The 17,035-nt window shown below is 33.1% G+C and overlaps 1 protein-coding gene across 1 annotated transcript in view; it reads right to left on the reverse strand.

The window, feature by feature from the left end:
• Nucleotides 1-17,035, reverse strand: part of LOC136832859 (dynein axonemal heavy chain 5-like) — a 401,416-nt gene that overhangs the window by 285,909 nt on the left and 98,472 nt on the right. Inside the window, 7 exon segments of the mRNA XM_067094521.1 lie at nucleotides 29-171; nucleotides 8,067-8,149; nucleotides 8,151-8,224; nucleotides 12,637-12,781; nucleotides 13,589-13,785; nucleotides 14,617-14,823; nucleotides 15,791-15,972. Coding sequence (XP_066950622.1) covers nucleotides 29-171; nucleotides 8,067-8,149; nucleotides 8,151-8,224; nucleotides 12,637-12,781; nucleotides 13,589-13,785; nucleotides 14,617-14,823; nucleotides 15,791-15,972 — 1,031 coding nt within the window.

The following is a 17,035-nucleotide window of genomic DNA, read 5'->3' on the forward strand; positions in this document are numbered from 1 at the left end:
ATGTTTCTCCAGGTGAGAAAGGACCCACCTTTTCTCTGACTTCTCTTTTCTTTCTACGAGCCTTTTCTCGTGGAGTCAATGCCTTCGCCGGGATGTCCAGTACCGCAGCGTATTGGCTTCCATCCGCACCAGGAGGTGGACTGTGTTCTGAAGCCCTTCCACCAGAGGGAGCTGAAAGATCAAGTCACTGGATTTCACCGCTGGGAAAGATATTCACAGCTATCAGCAAAATAAAGTCCTTGACTTTCAGATATCATCAGGCTGTTTGAAATTGATGGCATGTTTCAATCACTGTAAGACAAAGAACTGCAAAGAATGGCCACATGCAAAATTACAAATGCAGCTAAACACCCATCATCATTCAATATAATCTCTGGAATAAGACTGATGAGTTTTACTACTATACTAAAAATCATTATGATTTCAGCTTACTATAACTAATTGCATTTTGATCGATTATTTTTAGAGCTCGTGAAAATGAGAAGAGCTTTGATAAACAAAAATAAAAAATAACAAAGTGCCGAATTTATACTCGGTAACTGACACTGGAAAAAGAGGATAAAACTGGGAGGGGAAAACAACAGCAAAGAAAATCCAAAGCTGGAGAGAGAATTTAAGTGTGACGAGATATATCTGTAATCAGATTTATGTTTGTAAAACATCACGAAGTGAAAATTCGATTTACTGTGAAGATTTTAACCTGTGCTACTACACGCTCTGTAATAAAGATGTATAAGAGGTATTTAGAATGACGGAAGAATACAAATGCTCAATGAAAAACGTCATTTATAGATGAGAGAAATGACAGACATTTCAGCCTTTTTTTAAGGGGTGATGACTCAATTCATGACGACAGAGTGTAACTTCAATTTTAAGTTCAGTAAAATTAATTAAAAATTGAAGTCTCGATCGCACAAAAGGGTATAAGGCTCCATAATCAGATGAAACAAAACATGTAGACAACACAAATAAAACTAAAGAAGAAGAATACTCTCGCTCTGAAATCAGCTGTCCATGCAGCGAAAACCGGTTAAAAGAAGAAAAGTATTGTCAGCAATATGTGAAATTACAACAGAATGTTCAAACCAGGCAAAAAATTAATGCCTGGAACTGGGGTCGTTTCGACGAAAGGAAGTTTCAACCTGCAAAATTATGGAGAAAAACAGAACATAAATGTTACAATTAGAAAAAAAAGTAAAAACAAAGATCCTTCAATATAGTAAATAAATGAGAATGATGAAGACAACACAATGTATAAATGGCAAGAGTCTCTGGTTAAAATAAAATATATCGTAATAGATGGAAATAACCTCTGGAAACTTACAGCACTGAGTTCTCAAACTAGAAGAAACAAACATTGCATTATAAAACCAGAGTTGCAGATTGTAGGAAGGAATGTGTGTTGACGACTTTTGCAATTTCGCTGAAAGTTGTGTAATACAATGCTTTGTATGCCAGTAGTGTGGAAAAGCCGTCAGACTGTAATTCAAATGAGACAGTGTGCACTATGCAAAGGCAGTTACAGTTATAGAACACAAATCATGCTACAAATACAAGAAAAACAAGAATAAGCAAAATAAAACTGAGCGTAGAAAACAACTCCTGAAACTTCTGAAATATAAGAACACATGCCAAGCAATCGGATCTGTGTGTGTGTTACTATTAAGAGGGAGCAGGCTAAACAGCGACATTAAACAAGCATACACAATAAAGTGGAACCGGATATGCACGTAATTTATTATACACAACGTGTAGATAAAACAGTGGGGAAGGTAGATGATGAATAGAGGTATTTTCTCCCCAGAAAGCTAGAAAATATAAGGAAAACGAATGGCCATACATGAGAAACATTTGAGATGCTGACATAAAGGTCTTACAAGAGTGAGAAAATAGGAATAGTAGTGCTGTGTATAACATCAAATATAAAAGGAAGGACCTTCAATAACGCAACAGAAGATGGTTTATGAAGAAATAACTCAAACTCCAGCACTTGGAGACTTCAACCTATGAATGACGAAGAAAAGAACAAAAGAAATATAAGTACTATAAAAATAGTCTAACAGTCTAATAAATTAAGTAAATAAACCATAAGTAACAATGAGGGGCTAGTGAAAAATTTAGCAGATGGAGAGTGTGTCCTTTCCTATTGTCTCAAAATGATGATTTATAACATGAATATATTAGAGGAAAAAGTGAATTTCTCTCCCTGAATATTAAAGAAAGTTGATCACGGGTTAATGATTCGACAATTCAAGCCGGAAGGAAAAGACAATCAGACGAAAATATGTGGAAAAAGAATTAAGAGCAACATTTACTGAACATGTAAATAATGTGCCTGACTGCAGAAGCATACTGGAAGCAGGAGCAGATACAAAGAAGCTATCCGGTTGTAAATGACCTCACAGGAAAAATGAACAAAATAATCTTCCTAAAGAAGGGAAACTAAATGGCGTGTAAATGAATATGCTGATTTCTTTTTTAAAAAATGGAAAAAATATGTAACACTTTTAAAGCAAGTGAAATTACAAAAAATGTATGATGTTGACCAGACATTCAAGTTAAAGGAGATTTTAGGAACAAAGGAAGTAAAAAATTTTTAGTGTCATGTCGACCACTATTTAACTTGACATCAATATAAAATAAATATTGGAAGACTGGCAAACCTCAGCTTGGGATGAAAGACTTAAAATAAATGTGTTGAATGATGCATAGAAGGGTATAAGAGCTACCTTCTTTGTAAAACTTTTACAGTACTGTACACACTAAAAACTGCGAATCTCCATCAAAACCCCTGCTAATAGTACTATCGCTAAGTAACGTCTTGAAACCGAGCTCATTTAGTATTCCCAAGGTGATGAGGAATTTATTGAGTGGAAATAACGAAAGAGAAATGTTGCCAAGAAAATTAGCTGTGTAACTTCTTATGATTACTTAATTATAAAAACAGAGAGAGAGAGAGAGAGAGAGAGAGAGAGAGAGAGAGAGAGAGAGAGAGAGAGAGAGATCATAGCCCGTGAGATAAACGTGGGTGAATACAAAAGAATTGAACGGTAGTATAAGTTTCCGCAGATGACATACAGTTCCACCTATCATGGACGCCACTGAAAATATTATAACCAAAATAAGGAACATAATGGTAATGAGGATCTGACTGAATGGAAAAAGACTGAAACCAAATAAAGATTAAGCTGATTGTTTGTTGACAGAGTCAAAGCGAAAGCAAAGAAGGCTTGATACAAAAATAGCAAAAATAAACAATACAACCTACAAATAGACAATACGATGATAAACTCAGGAACCAAATATCAAAAAATGTAAATGACAAACCAAATAAAAAAAAAACATAGAATTAAGCAAGAAAATAATGTAGGCTTAATTTAAAAAAACTTTGACTGTGATAAGTTAAAAATCGTTTTTAAATACATATCTAATCGTAAAACTGTTGTCACGGTTCCTAAAAATGTCAGTCGGATTATTTAAAGAATAAATCTCCAAGAAAAAATGTCACGTTCATTCTTTTACATTGACCGATATTGGTGGAACACCTCCCATAAAAATGTACACGTATGCTCTTGGACAAATATGGATAGATTGAGCAAAGACAAGAAATATATAAAAAAATTAGCTTTGAATAACAGCATCTAGACTGTTCGGTAATATTAATCTTTATAAAGGATAGAGTTGTTCCTCCAAACCGTTCATACATCACATTTTGTTTTGCTTTTTTAGAATCAAACGGTCCTGCGCAACCATTTCATTCTGTCACATCATTCATTGCTTCATTTGTTATGCCTACAATTTACCGTCATAAACTTAATCTTGCTGTTGTTCAGCACCAGCTTCCTTCTCTTAAAAGCAATTCCACACTTTCCGCATGCCTCTGCAGCTTCACCTAGTATCAACTCTCTGAACAACTTTGTCAGTTGAACTTGTTAATTAATCTTAACAAATTAGCTTCCGTATTAAGCGTCCCCGTCACCTCTGTCATTTATACCGTATCAAATGTTTTTTTTTTTTTTTTTTTAGTGTTCTTACAGATGTTCAGTAATAATCGCTTAATAAACACCATTTCTTGCCTCATCAGAACAAAAACTATTCTGGCCTTTGTTACTTGGCATACTGTACATACTCGTACACTAGAATGGCAGAGCTTATCAGCAGACTACATATTTCATTACCAGAAAATCACTAGAGATAATGTCACCGTGATGGGCAGGGTTTTTTTTTCAGTTCTGGCGAAATATGGCTGATTTTGACGCAAAAGCCACCGAGTGAGTTGAATTAAATTCTTATTATTCCTTGCAGTGAAACTGTAGTAGCAACGATTTTATGACTGATGTTTTTTCTCCCCCCTTTTACCTCATGCATATATATATATATATATATATATATATATATATATATATATATATATATATATATATATATATATATATATATATATATATATATATATATATATATATATATATATACATATATATATATATCTAAGTAAAACAATCCTTGAAAAAGCGAAACTTATTATGTAAGAAATGAAGTATTAAGATGTTTTTCATAAATATCACTGTTGTAAATTTATTTATCCACTACAAAACAGAGCAAATCAAATCATTCATTTTCTTTCAGTGAGCAAATTCCAATATTCCAAGACGATTTACGTTATGATAAGTCGTTGTTTGATAAAGAAAAAAATTATTTAAATGAATACACTTTAAAAACGAAAGAGTTTATATTTATTTTCTCTATGTTTGCCGCTTCCGTTCATTAATATGCAAGAATAGTGATATATTTTTAAGGAACTAAGTTTTTTTTTAAAAATCTTCCGATTTTAGGCTACAGCGGCTATTATCGCCAAATTCTAGTGCAAAAAGACAGATACTGAATCTAATGACGCGTAAGTAGATAAAAAATGTTGTCTGTAGAAAGAGGATCTGTTCAAATGGTTCTCTCTCTCCATGTCTCCTTCTCTCTCTCTCTCTCTCTCTCTCTCTCTCTCTCAACCTCGACTGTGTTGGGCCAAGTTGATTTCTTACATCTAATAATCGTCTGGAGAAAGTGACGAAACGGCGAAGGCATCAGTGATCTGGTATTGTCTCTAATTTTTACAGCCTTAATTAATTATTTTCTTCCCCGTCCCCTCTGGTGTTCACAGTTATAATGACTTAGGATAGCACCCTCCTGTTAATGATATGAGAGACGTTTAGACAGCGTAGCAGTTCTCATCCCGATATAAGTGGTGGCATCCATCCATCCCTGGGCCATGTGAACCCGCAGATGACGTAACTTGCTTTTCAAGTCTATCTCTAAGGGCCCCGGGTAATCTTGCAGGGTGGGGTGAGGTGGCTAGTTCTCATATTTTTATAATAAATTATCAGTTGGACTCTCTCATTTTCTACTAAATGAGTGACATTTTTTTTTATAATTTTAATGGCCTTATTTTCCAAGTGCTTCCGGTTCTTATGATTTTGAAAATAAACTTTAATTATGCCATTTTTGTCATCTTCTTTGGTGTGGTTTCCATTGGCATCCCAATTGTTTATTGTAGTTCTAGTTTGTTGTTGCATTATTTTGTTTGGGAAGCCGTTGTTTATGAGTGTCTGTGGCAACATCTTGATCTCCTTGGTGGTGTCCCTCCAAGTGAAACACTGCAGAATGCATGACGGACGAAAGTGTCCGCCACAAATTTCTTTTATCTGTCCGAGCAAAAGCTTGATACATTAACGAAGAGCCTCAGCGCAACGGATTCGGTGGGTTCAGGAAAGGAAGAACACCTCCGGCGTTACGTTCACACATAAAGTCGAGGACAGAGCACTACTCTCCAAAAGTTCTTTGTAGGGTTTTCATGTCATCTTCATTATTGGTTCTGACAAAAGTGTCGTCAACGTGATGATGGCGCTGAGGCGGCAAGGGATCTTGCTGAAGACGCCCCTTCTCGATGATACCCATATGGAAGTTAGCAAATAGAATTCCCGTCTATCTGGCAATAGGCTACAAATGGACTCCATGCGTGATGAACGGGGTATTTTTGGTGCATGAAGGTCCTCAGGACCTCCTCGGGGAAGTTCAAAGTCGCGGTGTCTTCACATTAAATATTTATGGCTGACGACTACAAATTCAGGTGAATAAACAAGAATCCAGTGGATGGCATCCGACAAGAAATAAATAGGATTTTAGGGTGAATCAGGCCTGTGAGTAATGGCTCCAGACCTATCCGGGTCTTAGGCGACTTCAAACGGCAAAATAAAAGCTCACAAACCTGGAAACCTTCTACGGCCATCATCAGCTGGATACCAACACTGATGTATAACCTTACTAAAGGACTTAACGACCACCTCAGCCCTCATCTTCCCAACCGGTATTGTTTCCAGCTGTCTACAGAATTCGTAACAGAACTCGTTGCTCCATTTGACTTTGGGCGCCTCTTTACAAATGTCACTGTTGATGAAACAATAGGTTACATCCTGGACAGAATGTATAGCTGAGGGGACACCTCAACTCTGAACTTCCCCTAGGAGGCTCTGGAAACCCTTCGTGAGTTATGCATCAAAAATGCCCCGTTCATCACACACAAGGGCCATCAATACTGCCAAATAAACGGGAGTTGTATTTGCTAACTTTTATAGGGATATCGTCGAGGAGAAGAGTATAATGCAAAAAAATAGAGACCACTCTCTACAAGCTAAATGACGTTGAAACGGCTATTGTCTTTGATAATACTCCCCTAAACGAGGGACTCCCTCCGAATAATAATAATAATAATAATAATAATAATAATAATAATAATAATAATAATAATAATAATAATAATAATAATAATAATAATAATAATAATAATTCATCAATATACATTTATCATTGTATATTACAGGATCACTCTTGGAGGGAAGAATGGATGAGCTTTATTCAAAATTTAGTTTTATATAGTGAGAAGCATAGTTCAGTTTAATCCTTTGTGTTTTCGTATACAGTGGCTCCCCAATGAAAGTGACATGGATAATTCTTCAGAAATACTAATGAATTTTCAAATCTTAGTAAACCTGATATCTAAATTTTGCGTATAGTCTAAGAACAGTATGGAGCCAGTATAGTTGTTTTTTACAAGCACAAGAAGAGTGCAAGACGGATCAGTATAGAAGAACTGTCCCCACCGTACACATCCACTGACCTTCAGCCTTTGAGTCCTTAAGGTGAAAATGATAAAATTGATTACCGGCACATAAGTCTATTTGTGAACCTGAGTCACGGAACATATCTCCATTTTGTTTCCATGTTGATTTATTTACCTGTTTAAGAAGGCTAAAAACGTACAAAACTCAGAAAAGAATTAATAAAATAGCACCCTGCTATCTTGAGGAAGGAAAAGCAATCTTGGAAAGCAAATATCTATTTTGCTTTTCTGGCATTTGCTTGTAAAAATAACTCCATAGTTATGTAATTGTACAAATATGTTTAAAAATAAAGCTGTCAGTAGAGTTTTACTTTTGAATATAATAGCAGAGTTATGTAACTACGGATTTCTTTTCCATTCTAAGACTGAGGCTACTAATAATATTTTTGAATTATTTGTTTTTTTAAATCTCTTTTTGCTTTATTCTGCCTTACCAGAATCTATGGTGATCCTTTAATGTCATAACTGTTTATTTTTGTAAAATATTTTCATAAAGTTATCATTCGATTTCGGTTTCTTGCTGTCAAAAACAAAATGCTAAAACAATACCTTTTATTCGTTAGAACATTATATACCATATTTATGATTCATCCTACTTATATTTCTCAAAATTTGCTAATATAATAAAATTGTGCATGAATGTCATAGAATGTCACAGAAAATGAGGCGTAACTGGTTTGATAAAAAAAAAAAAAAATCTAAAGTTGAATACTGAATTACCATTCAGTTTTACCATTCAGAAGCTCATATGCAGTAGCAACAAGAGGAACCGATATAGCTGTACAGGAGTAGAATGTATGATACTTGAAGAAAAACAAGGTTATTATGTATACATTTACTCCTAGCTAAAAAAAATTAGTTTGATAACTTAAAAAATAAATAATTTTGCTATTACCTGAATTAGAACCCTCTAGCTCTCCGTCATCTAAGTCTTCGAGGGTGAGAAAGTCGAGGATATTTTGATCTGGATGCCCTCCATCTATCCCCGGCAAGCACTAAGTCAATCATTTCTATCACGGCGTCTTCAACCACGTGGCTCCTGCTATCCAATTCCTTTCAGTGAAAAAATATCATTACTGTACCGACGAACCTTATTAGCCAAAATAAGCATTTCATCTAGAGCACGATAATATTTCCAGTTATCGTGCGATGAAAGTGAAAACAAAATACAATTACTTTTTCTCTCTGTCTTTCATAATTTAGCTAAAAACACAAAAATTCATATACAGGATTCGATTCAAGTTAAATTTACTCCTAAATATCCATAAAATGCAAACACTCCAAATCCTCCAACATTCCTGCTAGGATTAATTGCGCTACTTGTCTGCCTTTCATATAACCTTTTCTTGTTGACATTCACTTCCACCTTTCTCCTCTTAAAAGCAAACCCTTGTAAACTTGTGAACTCTGTTAGCAGCTTCTTATCACTATCATCAGTTTTAAATATATCTTCTAATTTCGGTAACTTCATATTTTATCGGTGGTTACATTTTTATCACAAACGCTAGTACTTAATTGTATTATCCGTTCTCTAATTTCTCTTATCACTATGTCCATGAAAGAGTGATGCTATGCGCCATTGTTTGAAACCCACTTCCAGTGACTCTTTTAGCCAATCAATCCAAGACGATCTTTGTCATCAGAAAATCATTTAATCATTCTTAGCAAAATAGCTTATACAGCGTATGTTTCCATAACCCTCCAAATCACATCAACATTAATTTCATCTTCAGCTTTCTCGAGGTTCATGCATACTACTTACTAACTCTCTTGATCCAAACAGCTTTTCCTTGACTATAGCCACTCTATACTACCTTTTGTTTAGTCTTCTTACTCTCCCAGTGTATATATATATATATATATATATATATATATATATATATATATATATATATATATATATATATATATATATATATATATATATCACACATTACCACAGGTGAAAAATAAGAGACAGGGTGTAGTCCCTGATTAGTTTCGACTTTATTTTCAAGTCATTGATGAAACCGGTCAGGACCTCTTATTTTTCACCTGTGGTAATGTGTGATAAATGAATCACGTAGGAAAGTGATTATAATTATATATATATATATATATATATATATATATATATATATATATATATATATATATATATATATATATATATATATATATATATATATATATATATATATATATATATATATTTATAATACATACATATATTTAATTTATAATACACATATATATATATATATATATATATATATATATATATATATATATATATATATATATATATATATATATATATATATATATATATATATATATATATATATATATATATATATATATATATATATATATAATTTCATGATGTTGCCTTGTATTATGTATATCCTCCTATAATTTTGACATATTTACTTTTTTTCATGTGTTTTGTGTAATGATAATGATCGTTAAAGTGTCATATTTAGTTTGGCATCAGATCTCAAAAGAACTAATGATTAAGTAACTTGATAGCATAATTTAGAATAATATCTTTCTTGGTGAAAGCGTAGTATATGAACACGTGTGTGTGTGTCCGGCAAGGACTTGTTTCATTTCAATTGTCATCAGTTGAGATAAGAGAGAGCACTTTGTTTTGGGTTAGTGATGACAGATTTGGAAAACAAATGTCGATTCGTCCCATACGGACTCAAGATGAGTGATTTCATGTTGTTACATGCATTGTTCGAGTCATGTACGCCACTTTGAGAGAAAGAATACATGTCTTGATCAGTTATGTCATGTTTTGTAAGATTGTGTTCAAAACGTTTTGCTGGGATGACGACATTTTCCTTCTAGAAGCTTCTCCATTGTATCTCGCACCCAAAATGCTTTAATGATGTCACTTCCCTGGTTCTAGAACTTTTGTATCTCGCACCCAAAATGCTTTAATGACATCATGTAATTGTTGCACGTGTTACTGGAATTCTAAAATTTGATTCATTCTGATTTCTGAGACCAGTTGATTTGGTTCCCTCTCTCTCTCTCTCGTTCTTAGAAAGAGATTACTTTTAACGTAGTGTTTTGTGGTCACGTATTAGCATTAACTTTTGAGATCTGAATTTAGCAAAGTTATTTAGTTTGTAACGGCGCCTGGTAAAAAGTGTTTTGTGGTAACGCAGCTGCAGCAAGTGATTTTCAGAGGTTTTCACAAGTTTGTGTAAGGTAACGTGACTTTTACCTATTAATACCATGGTATGATAAGTTAGGAAATTTTTGACCGAGTGAAATTATTATTGATAAATCTTATGTGTATTTTTGTGTGTTTTTCTATTTACAATCTCTTTATATTTTCACATTTTTTTATGTTTGTGATGTAACATTTATTTACATAGCATTTTAAATATTTCTTGGTAATTTAACATTGCATATTTGATTTAATATTTCATTAAGATTTTCTTTTCAAATCTTGAGTAATTCTTGATAGTTTAAATTTTGCTTGATTAATTTAAATTCCTGATAAAGTATTTGTGAATTAGTTTTGTTTCATAATTTAATTCAAGAATTAATTAAGTGTTGTGTTATTTTCAAATAATGATAAATTTTTCAGATTGTGAATTCTAATTATAAACTTTGAATTTAAAAATATTTTTTTGTATTTAACATTTTTAGAAAAAGAGTTTCATTTATTGATCACCAGTGAATAGGATTGATTGTGTGTGCATAAGGCAAAGTGATAAACATGTTTTGTTCTTTTAGTTTTGCTAAAGTGAATTAAGACCAGGGAAACAGTTAGAGTTTTTTTATGTAGTGATGCCCTTCTACTCTAGAATATTTCTAGTTTAATTTTTGATACCTCACACATATTCTGATAGACTTAGTTTGATTTTTCAAGTAATAAATAAGTTTTTCTTAAGGGATCACTGTTACCTTTAGAGTACTCAGTCGTAATAATTAATGTTATGAGTTCAGGTATCTGGCTGAAGTGAGGTATATTTTTTGAATTTTGAGATTAGTTGTGTAATAACCAGGTACTTGACAATATATATATATACAATATATATATATATATATATATATATATATATATATATATATATATATATATATATATATATATATATATATATATATATATATATATTGTCACGATGCATACCAAGTACCTGGTTATTACACAACTAATCACAGAATTAAAAAATTTATCTCACTTCAGCCAGATACCTGAACTCTCTTAACAATAAAAATTACAATTGAGTACTCTAAAGGTAACAGTGATCCCTTAAAAGCTTACTAATCAAGTGAAAAATCAAACTAAGTTTGCCAAAACAAGTGTGAGGTATCAACAATTAAACAACTTTAACTGTCTCCTGGTCTTAATTCATTTCAACAAAACTAAAGGAACAAAACATGTTTATCACCTTGCCTTATGCACACAATTAATCCTATTCACTGGCAGTCAATAAATGAAACACTTTTAAAAATTTTAAATACAAAAATTTATTATTAAATTCAAAATTTATAATTAGAATTCATAATCTGAAAAATTCACTATTACTGGAAAACAATACAAAATTTAATTAGTTTTTGAGTTAAATTATTAAACAAAACTAAAGCACCAAAAACTTTACTTTGTCAAGAAATTAAGTTAATCAAGCAAAACTTTCACTATTAAGAATTACACAAGGTTTGAACAGAAAACCTTAGTAAATGAAAATTAAATCAAGTATACAATGTTAAATTATCAAGAAATATTTAAAATGCCAAGTAAATAAATGTTAAATCATCAGTATATAAAATATGAAAAATCAAGAGAGTGCAAACACAAATATATTGGAAGATCTGTTAGGACGAATAGGCCATTAAACAAACCATCACTTAGCGCCATTTGTTAACACTGAAGAATATGACCATCCTATAAATTTAGATTCTTTTTCAGTTCTTACTTGCAGGACCAACGAAATGGAGCTCGGAGTGGTTGAGTCTCTATATACTCTACGACACAAACCCTTTCTTTGTAATACTGAAAGGTCTGTTGAATTGCTGTGTTTTTAGACTTTTAATTTCTTCTCTTTTTGACAACAAACATTTTCTATTTGTATCTCAATATTTTAAGATTTTGCTGTGTGTATAGGTTGTTATATCTTGTAATATGTATTTTTTTTTTTACTTTATAACTTCATTGATTTTAAATGTAACATATATTCCATTACAGATTGCCCCATGACGGAGGAATGTACATCTCCGAAACTAGTCGCAACTAATAAAGATTATCTTCATTCAAGCCCTGGTTTTAATATTTGTTATCCGTCTCCGATTTCCACGGAACTCTTTTATTGCTGATATATATATATATATATATATATATATATATATATATATATATATATATATATATATATATGTGTGTGTGTGTGTGTGTGTGTGTGTGTGTGTGTGTGTGTGTGTGTGTGTGTGTGTGAATCAAGTAACATAAAATGTATTCTTACCTGTGCTGCCTGACAGCATGTTGTCCACGTTTTATGAATGAAAAGCTCAAGAGTCCATGGAGAGAGATCAGGAAGCACGAACAATTGTACACCTACCATGGCTTTCAAGACTCCTTCCATTCTATGGTGGAATATGTCGTTTACCCTGTCATAAAGACAATATGTCACATAAAATGAAGGCAAAAGATCATAAACATTTAAAAGAGATTAATATGAATGCATATATTATCTGCCAAAATTTTAACTGTCAGCATTCCAGTTAATCATGCCAAAAAGATACACACACATACACACACACACATAGGGATAAATATGAATACCATCGTGGCTTTTGTCTTGGTTTCTTTATGTAGAAAAACGACTCAGTTGGTATAAGTTCATTATTTATCATTGAACTGACTTTACAAAAGGTAAACCTAAAAATATGAGAAAAATAATACATTCACTTCAGTCACAGTAATTAATCGACAAAACAGAGCACTTTTTTATACCATCGCATTTTCTCATTAACAGTGATCAACAATAGTTGTAAGGGAAATCTGTCATAAAGTTTCTATTGCACAACGTTTGCATTATGACTGTTTTGTGAAAACATTCCGTTACAAGATCTAAACCTGATGAAATGATATTAGGTAGTGATAGGAAAAATGTGTATATCATTATGAAATAATTAGCTTTAACTAGGATAATAAAAAAAATAAACATCGTTCATTGCAGCAATTAATTATAATGAAACAAAACAGAAGAATTTTTCTATTACCATACACTCTTTTTCGTAAATCTTTTGGGATAAGTTGTCCATTGACCGCTCGCTCTGCCATATAAAGGTATAAAAGTGCTCTTGCAGGTACAACCGTTATGCATAAATGCAGTTGTTCTTCCCTTTCCTTTTCATTTTTCGTGCACCGCCATTAAAGTCGGTAAGGCGGAGTAAACCTCGGGTATTCCTTACCTATCGATTAGAGTTTCAAAGTCTTTGATGGCTGCAAATCCCTTTTCAAAGAAACTGTGAGCTTGGATAGAAGACCAAGTGAGGGTGGACAGAAGAGGGTCTAGTGCTTCCTTCAGTTTATGGACATGAGGTATCAAAAGAGGTGCCAGAGTTTTCACGACCTTGCCATGGACTCTTTCGTACTCGTTCAAGAGGTGCTGCAGAAGAATGGAGAAATCCTTATCATTACAAAATACAGCAAAAAATATCTTGCTTACACAGCAAGAGCTTTAATAAGGAAATAAATGTACAGCGTTAAACTGTAAAAGAAATACAAAAAAAAAAAAAAAAAATTATTTGCAGATGATTCACAGCGGCATGACTTTCAACAAAAAACAGAAAACGAGTTCCATAATGGAAGCTTATCAGTTAAGCAATATTTAATAAGGATAACACGTACGAGTCTTTTAGGCAATGGTTGTTTTTACTATTATTAGTGAGGGTGAAATAAGAAATTTCTGTGTTAATTTTGCTCTATTGTTGAAAATAAACTTAAAATCCTAAAGATTTACCAGCTTCATTCCGCCTGACGATGAGGACAGTGTTCCTCGTAAAGCTTGGGGATTTTAAAGCATTTTTAACAATACTCCAAATTTTACATAAAAAAACGGGTGTTATTTTACCTTATTTTTAAATAGTGTGATTGTTCTTTATAGTATTCATTATTATTACACTTATCATTACTTATTATAATTGTTATGGTTGTTAAAAAGTCAACGAACATTCAGTCCCGGCTGATATCCGTAAAAAAGATCCATGCAGTGATTTGCGTTTCCTATTTCTTCTTGTTACATACAACTTTTAAATCGTTCTTTTGTAGATATATGTATATCGGAAAAATAAAAGCGAAACACAAATTTCACTTATTGGTTAATTTTTTCAATTATCAGTATCATCATCTCATATATCAATTATTTTGTACAGCTCTCATTATCTGGTTACCTGGAATTTTTCTTACTCAGTTTGAAGATATATGGAACACAGATTACCTTGACCATGTCTTTTTTCTTCAGCAACAGAGGAGCCTTATTCAGAAGGAGCTGGGTCATATAGGGTACTTCGAAACCTAGTTGCTGGATCTGAGTGGCTTCGTGCAATAAGATCGAGATGCGAATGTCCCAGTTCACGTAGAGTTCCTCCGTCTCTGGCCGCCGGACAACTAAAGTACACCTCAGTGATTTCTGGATATCAGTTATCTGTTAAGTCATCATTAAGCATTCCAGTTAAATGGGGTATGAAACATATTTTCCATTTACAAATTATCATTGAAAGAAAAGTAAGCACTAACAACAGATGAAATATCCATGATTTTCAGTTTGACAGGAAAGTATCACAATTTGTTCTGTACGCAAAGCAGTTGATGACCTATCATGCGAAGTTGCAATTTAAACTCTAAGTACGTATTAGCACCGATTTTGATTGTTGTACTTTGGATAACAACCATTCAGATGTTTTATCTTCTGTTTGATAAGCCAGCCATAATAAAAGTTCGAAGACTTTTATTTTGGTACTGTAAACAAGTGGCGAAAATAGTTTGAAAAGGAATTTTATAAAAAGAATTTTATGCCTTTAATTTACTCCGCAAATTAAAGGCAGAAAAGCAATCTCGCTCAGTTCTACTTTATGCAAGAGACATTTGCTTCATTCCAGTCTTTTGCTCTCGTCTAATAACATATTTAAATATTCTTGTGCTACTCTACATAATGTTAAATCACAAGTGATACTTGCTTTACTAGTGTGAGTATGACAGCTGATGTTGATTAAATCATAATCAGCAAACTACCTGTTTTGCTACCACTGTATCAATTTTTAAGACTGGAGAAATTTATCAAAACGTACTGAGCACATAAGACTATGGTGATCTTAAACCAACCTAAGACAAGAACTTCATTCTTACTATATTCATAAGTTCATGACATTGAAAATACATCAGAGTTTTTACTATATTATTATAAGCACCACTTGGCAAAGATATAATTTATTCAGTTTCTAGAATCTTAATGACGAAACTTGTTTATGTGATCTTGTGGGATTTTATCATTTCCTATGATGCGGGTTTATAAATTTTAAGGTTATATAGTACCGAATTACCAATAAGGTTGCCAAATTATTTTTTTTACCCACTTTACCGGGAACATTTTTTTGATAATTTTGTGGCCTTACATCTTGCTTCCTCCAGGCGTCATAGTAAGCCAGTTCGTACTGCACCAGAGTTTTCCCGATCTTGTTGTATTTTTGCACAGCGTCTTTTCCCTCGGACATCTTCAGGAGAACAGCGTGATTCTTGAAGAACATCATAGGTTCCTCCAGGTGAAGGAAGAGACTTCGAGCCCACAGAATTTTTCCTGGGTGAGACCAAAAAGGCATGCTGATGAAAATGAAACAGTACACCTGCATCTTGCTAACTTTCATATCCCCTGTCATTTATTACTATCCATCTTTTTATTTATATAATTTCTGTTTCCATTTTGTGTATCATTTTTACAACACCTACGCATTTGCCTGACCACCGATTTTGTCTTAAGTGTTATAGATATTTCACATCCAGTGGGGTGCCAATTCCCTGTACTCCTTTGATTAAATCCAAAAACTCATTTGCTCAAGTTCAAACCTCCACACTTGTATCAGCTTAGAGTTATATCCAGCATATTACTGCTATGTACAAAAGGAATCTACTTCAGTGTCTTAAGACGTCCTAAAACTATTATTAATTTTTTAAGGTAGGCTATTACTTCCCATGCTACGGTCAACAGGTATGAAAGCAATGCAGGACACGAGGTTTGTAGGGGAAACCATCAAAATTCAGTGCTGTCAATACATGTTGGGAACCCGGTACAGCTTAGGCTAACAGAATCTCCAGGCCCACTGTTGCAGTCTGCCCTAAATGATTTGCTCCTCCAATGAGACTGTTTGATGGATGACCAAATCCACTTTAATTAAGCCAATGTTGAATTCCTTCATGCCCGCTGCAGAACTTCATCCTCACCAATAAAAAATATTGTTCAGAACACATAAGTCCTCACATGTTCATCCAGCAGCGGTTTACACTACGGACTAATTTCTTATAGGGGTGACTTATTAATTTCCCGTAGGGGTGACTACGGATAAATTACACTTCTGATGCAAAGAGTCAATGTCACGGAAATCGTCTGAACTCATATTTCAGACGCCCTTCCTCTAGTTGCATGCTTCGTCCTACTGTTGCTGTGTATACTTCAACAGCTAAACTCGTATTCTTTATTTAGAAACCGTGCTATTCTTACCCTTATCTAAAATAACAGTAACTTGTATCTTCCTCGTTAAAGAAAAGCTTACTTTTTTATCTTATATTGTGAAACATAATACCTTAAAATTTCTCTCCTGATTCATCTTATTAAAAAGGAAAGTTAATTCTATTCAGTCTTCAAG

Source organism: Macrobrachium rosenbergii, chromosome 50, assembly GCF_040412425.1.
Source record: "Macrobrachium rosenbergii isolate ZJJX-2024 chromosome 50, ASM4041242v1, whole genome shotgun sequence".
NCBI classification, from domain to species: Eukaryota; Metazoa; Arthropoda; class Malacostraca; order Decapoda; family Palaemonidae; genus Macrobrachium; species Macrobrachium rosenbergii.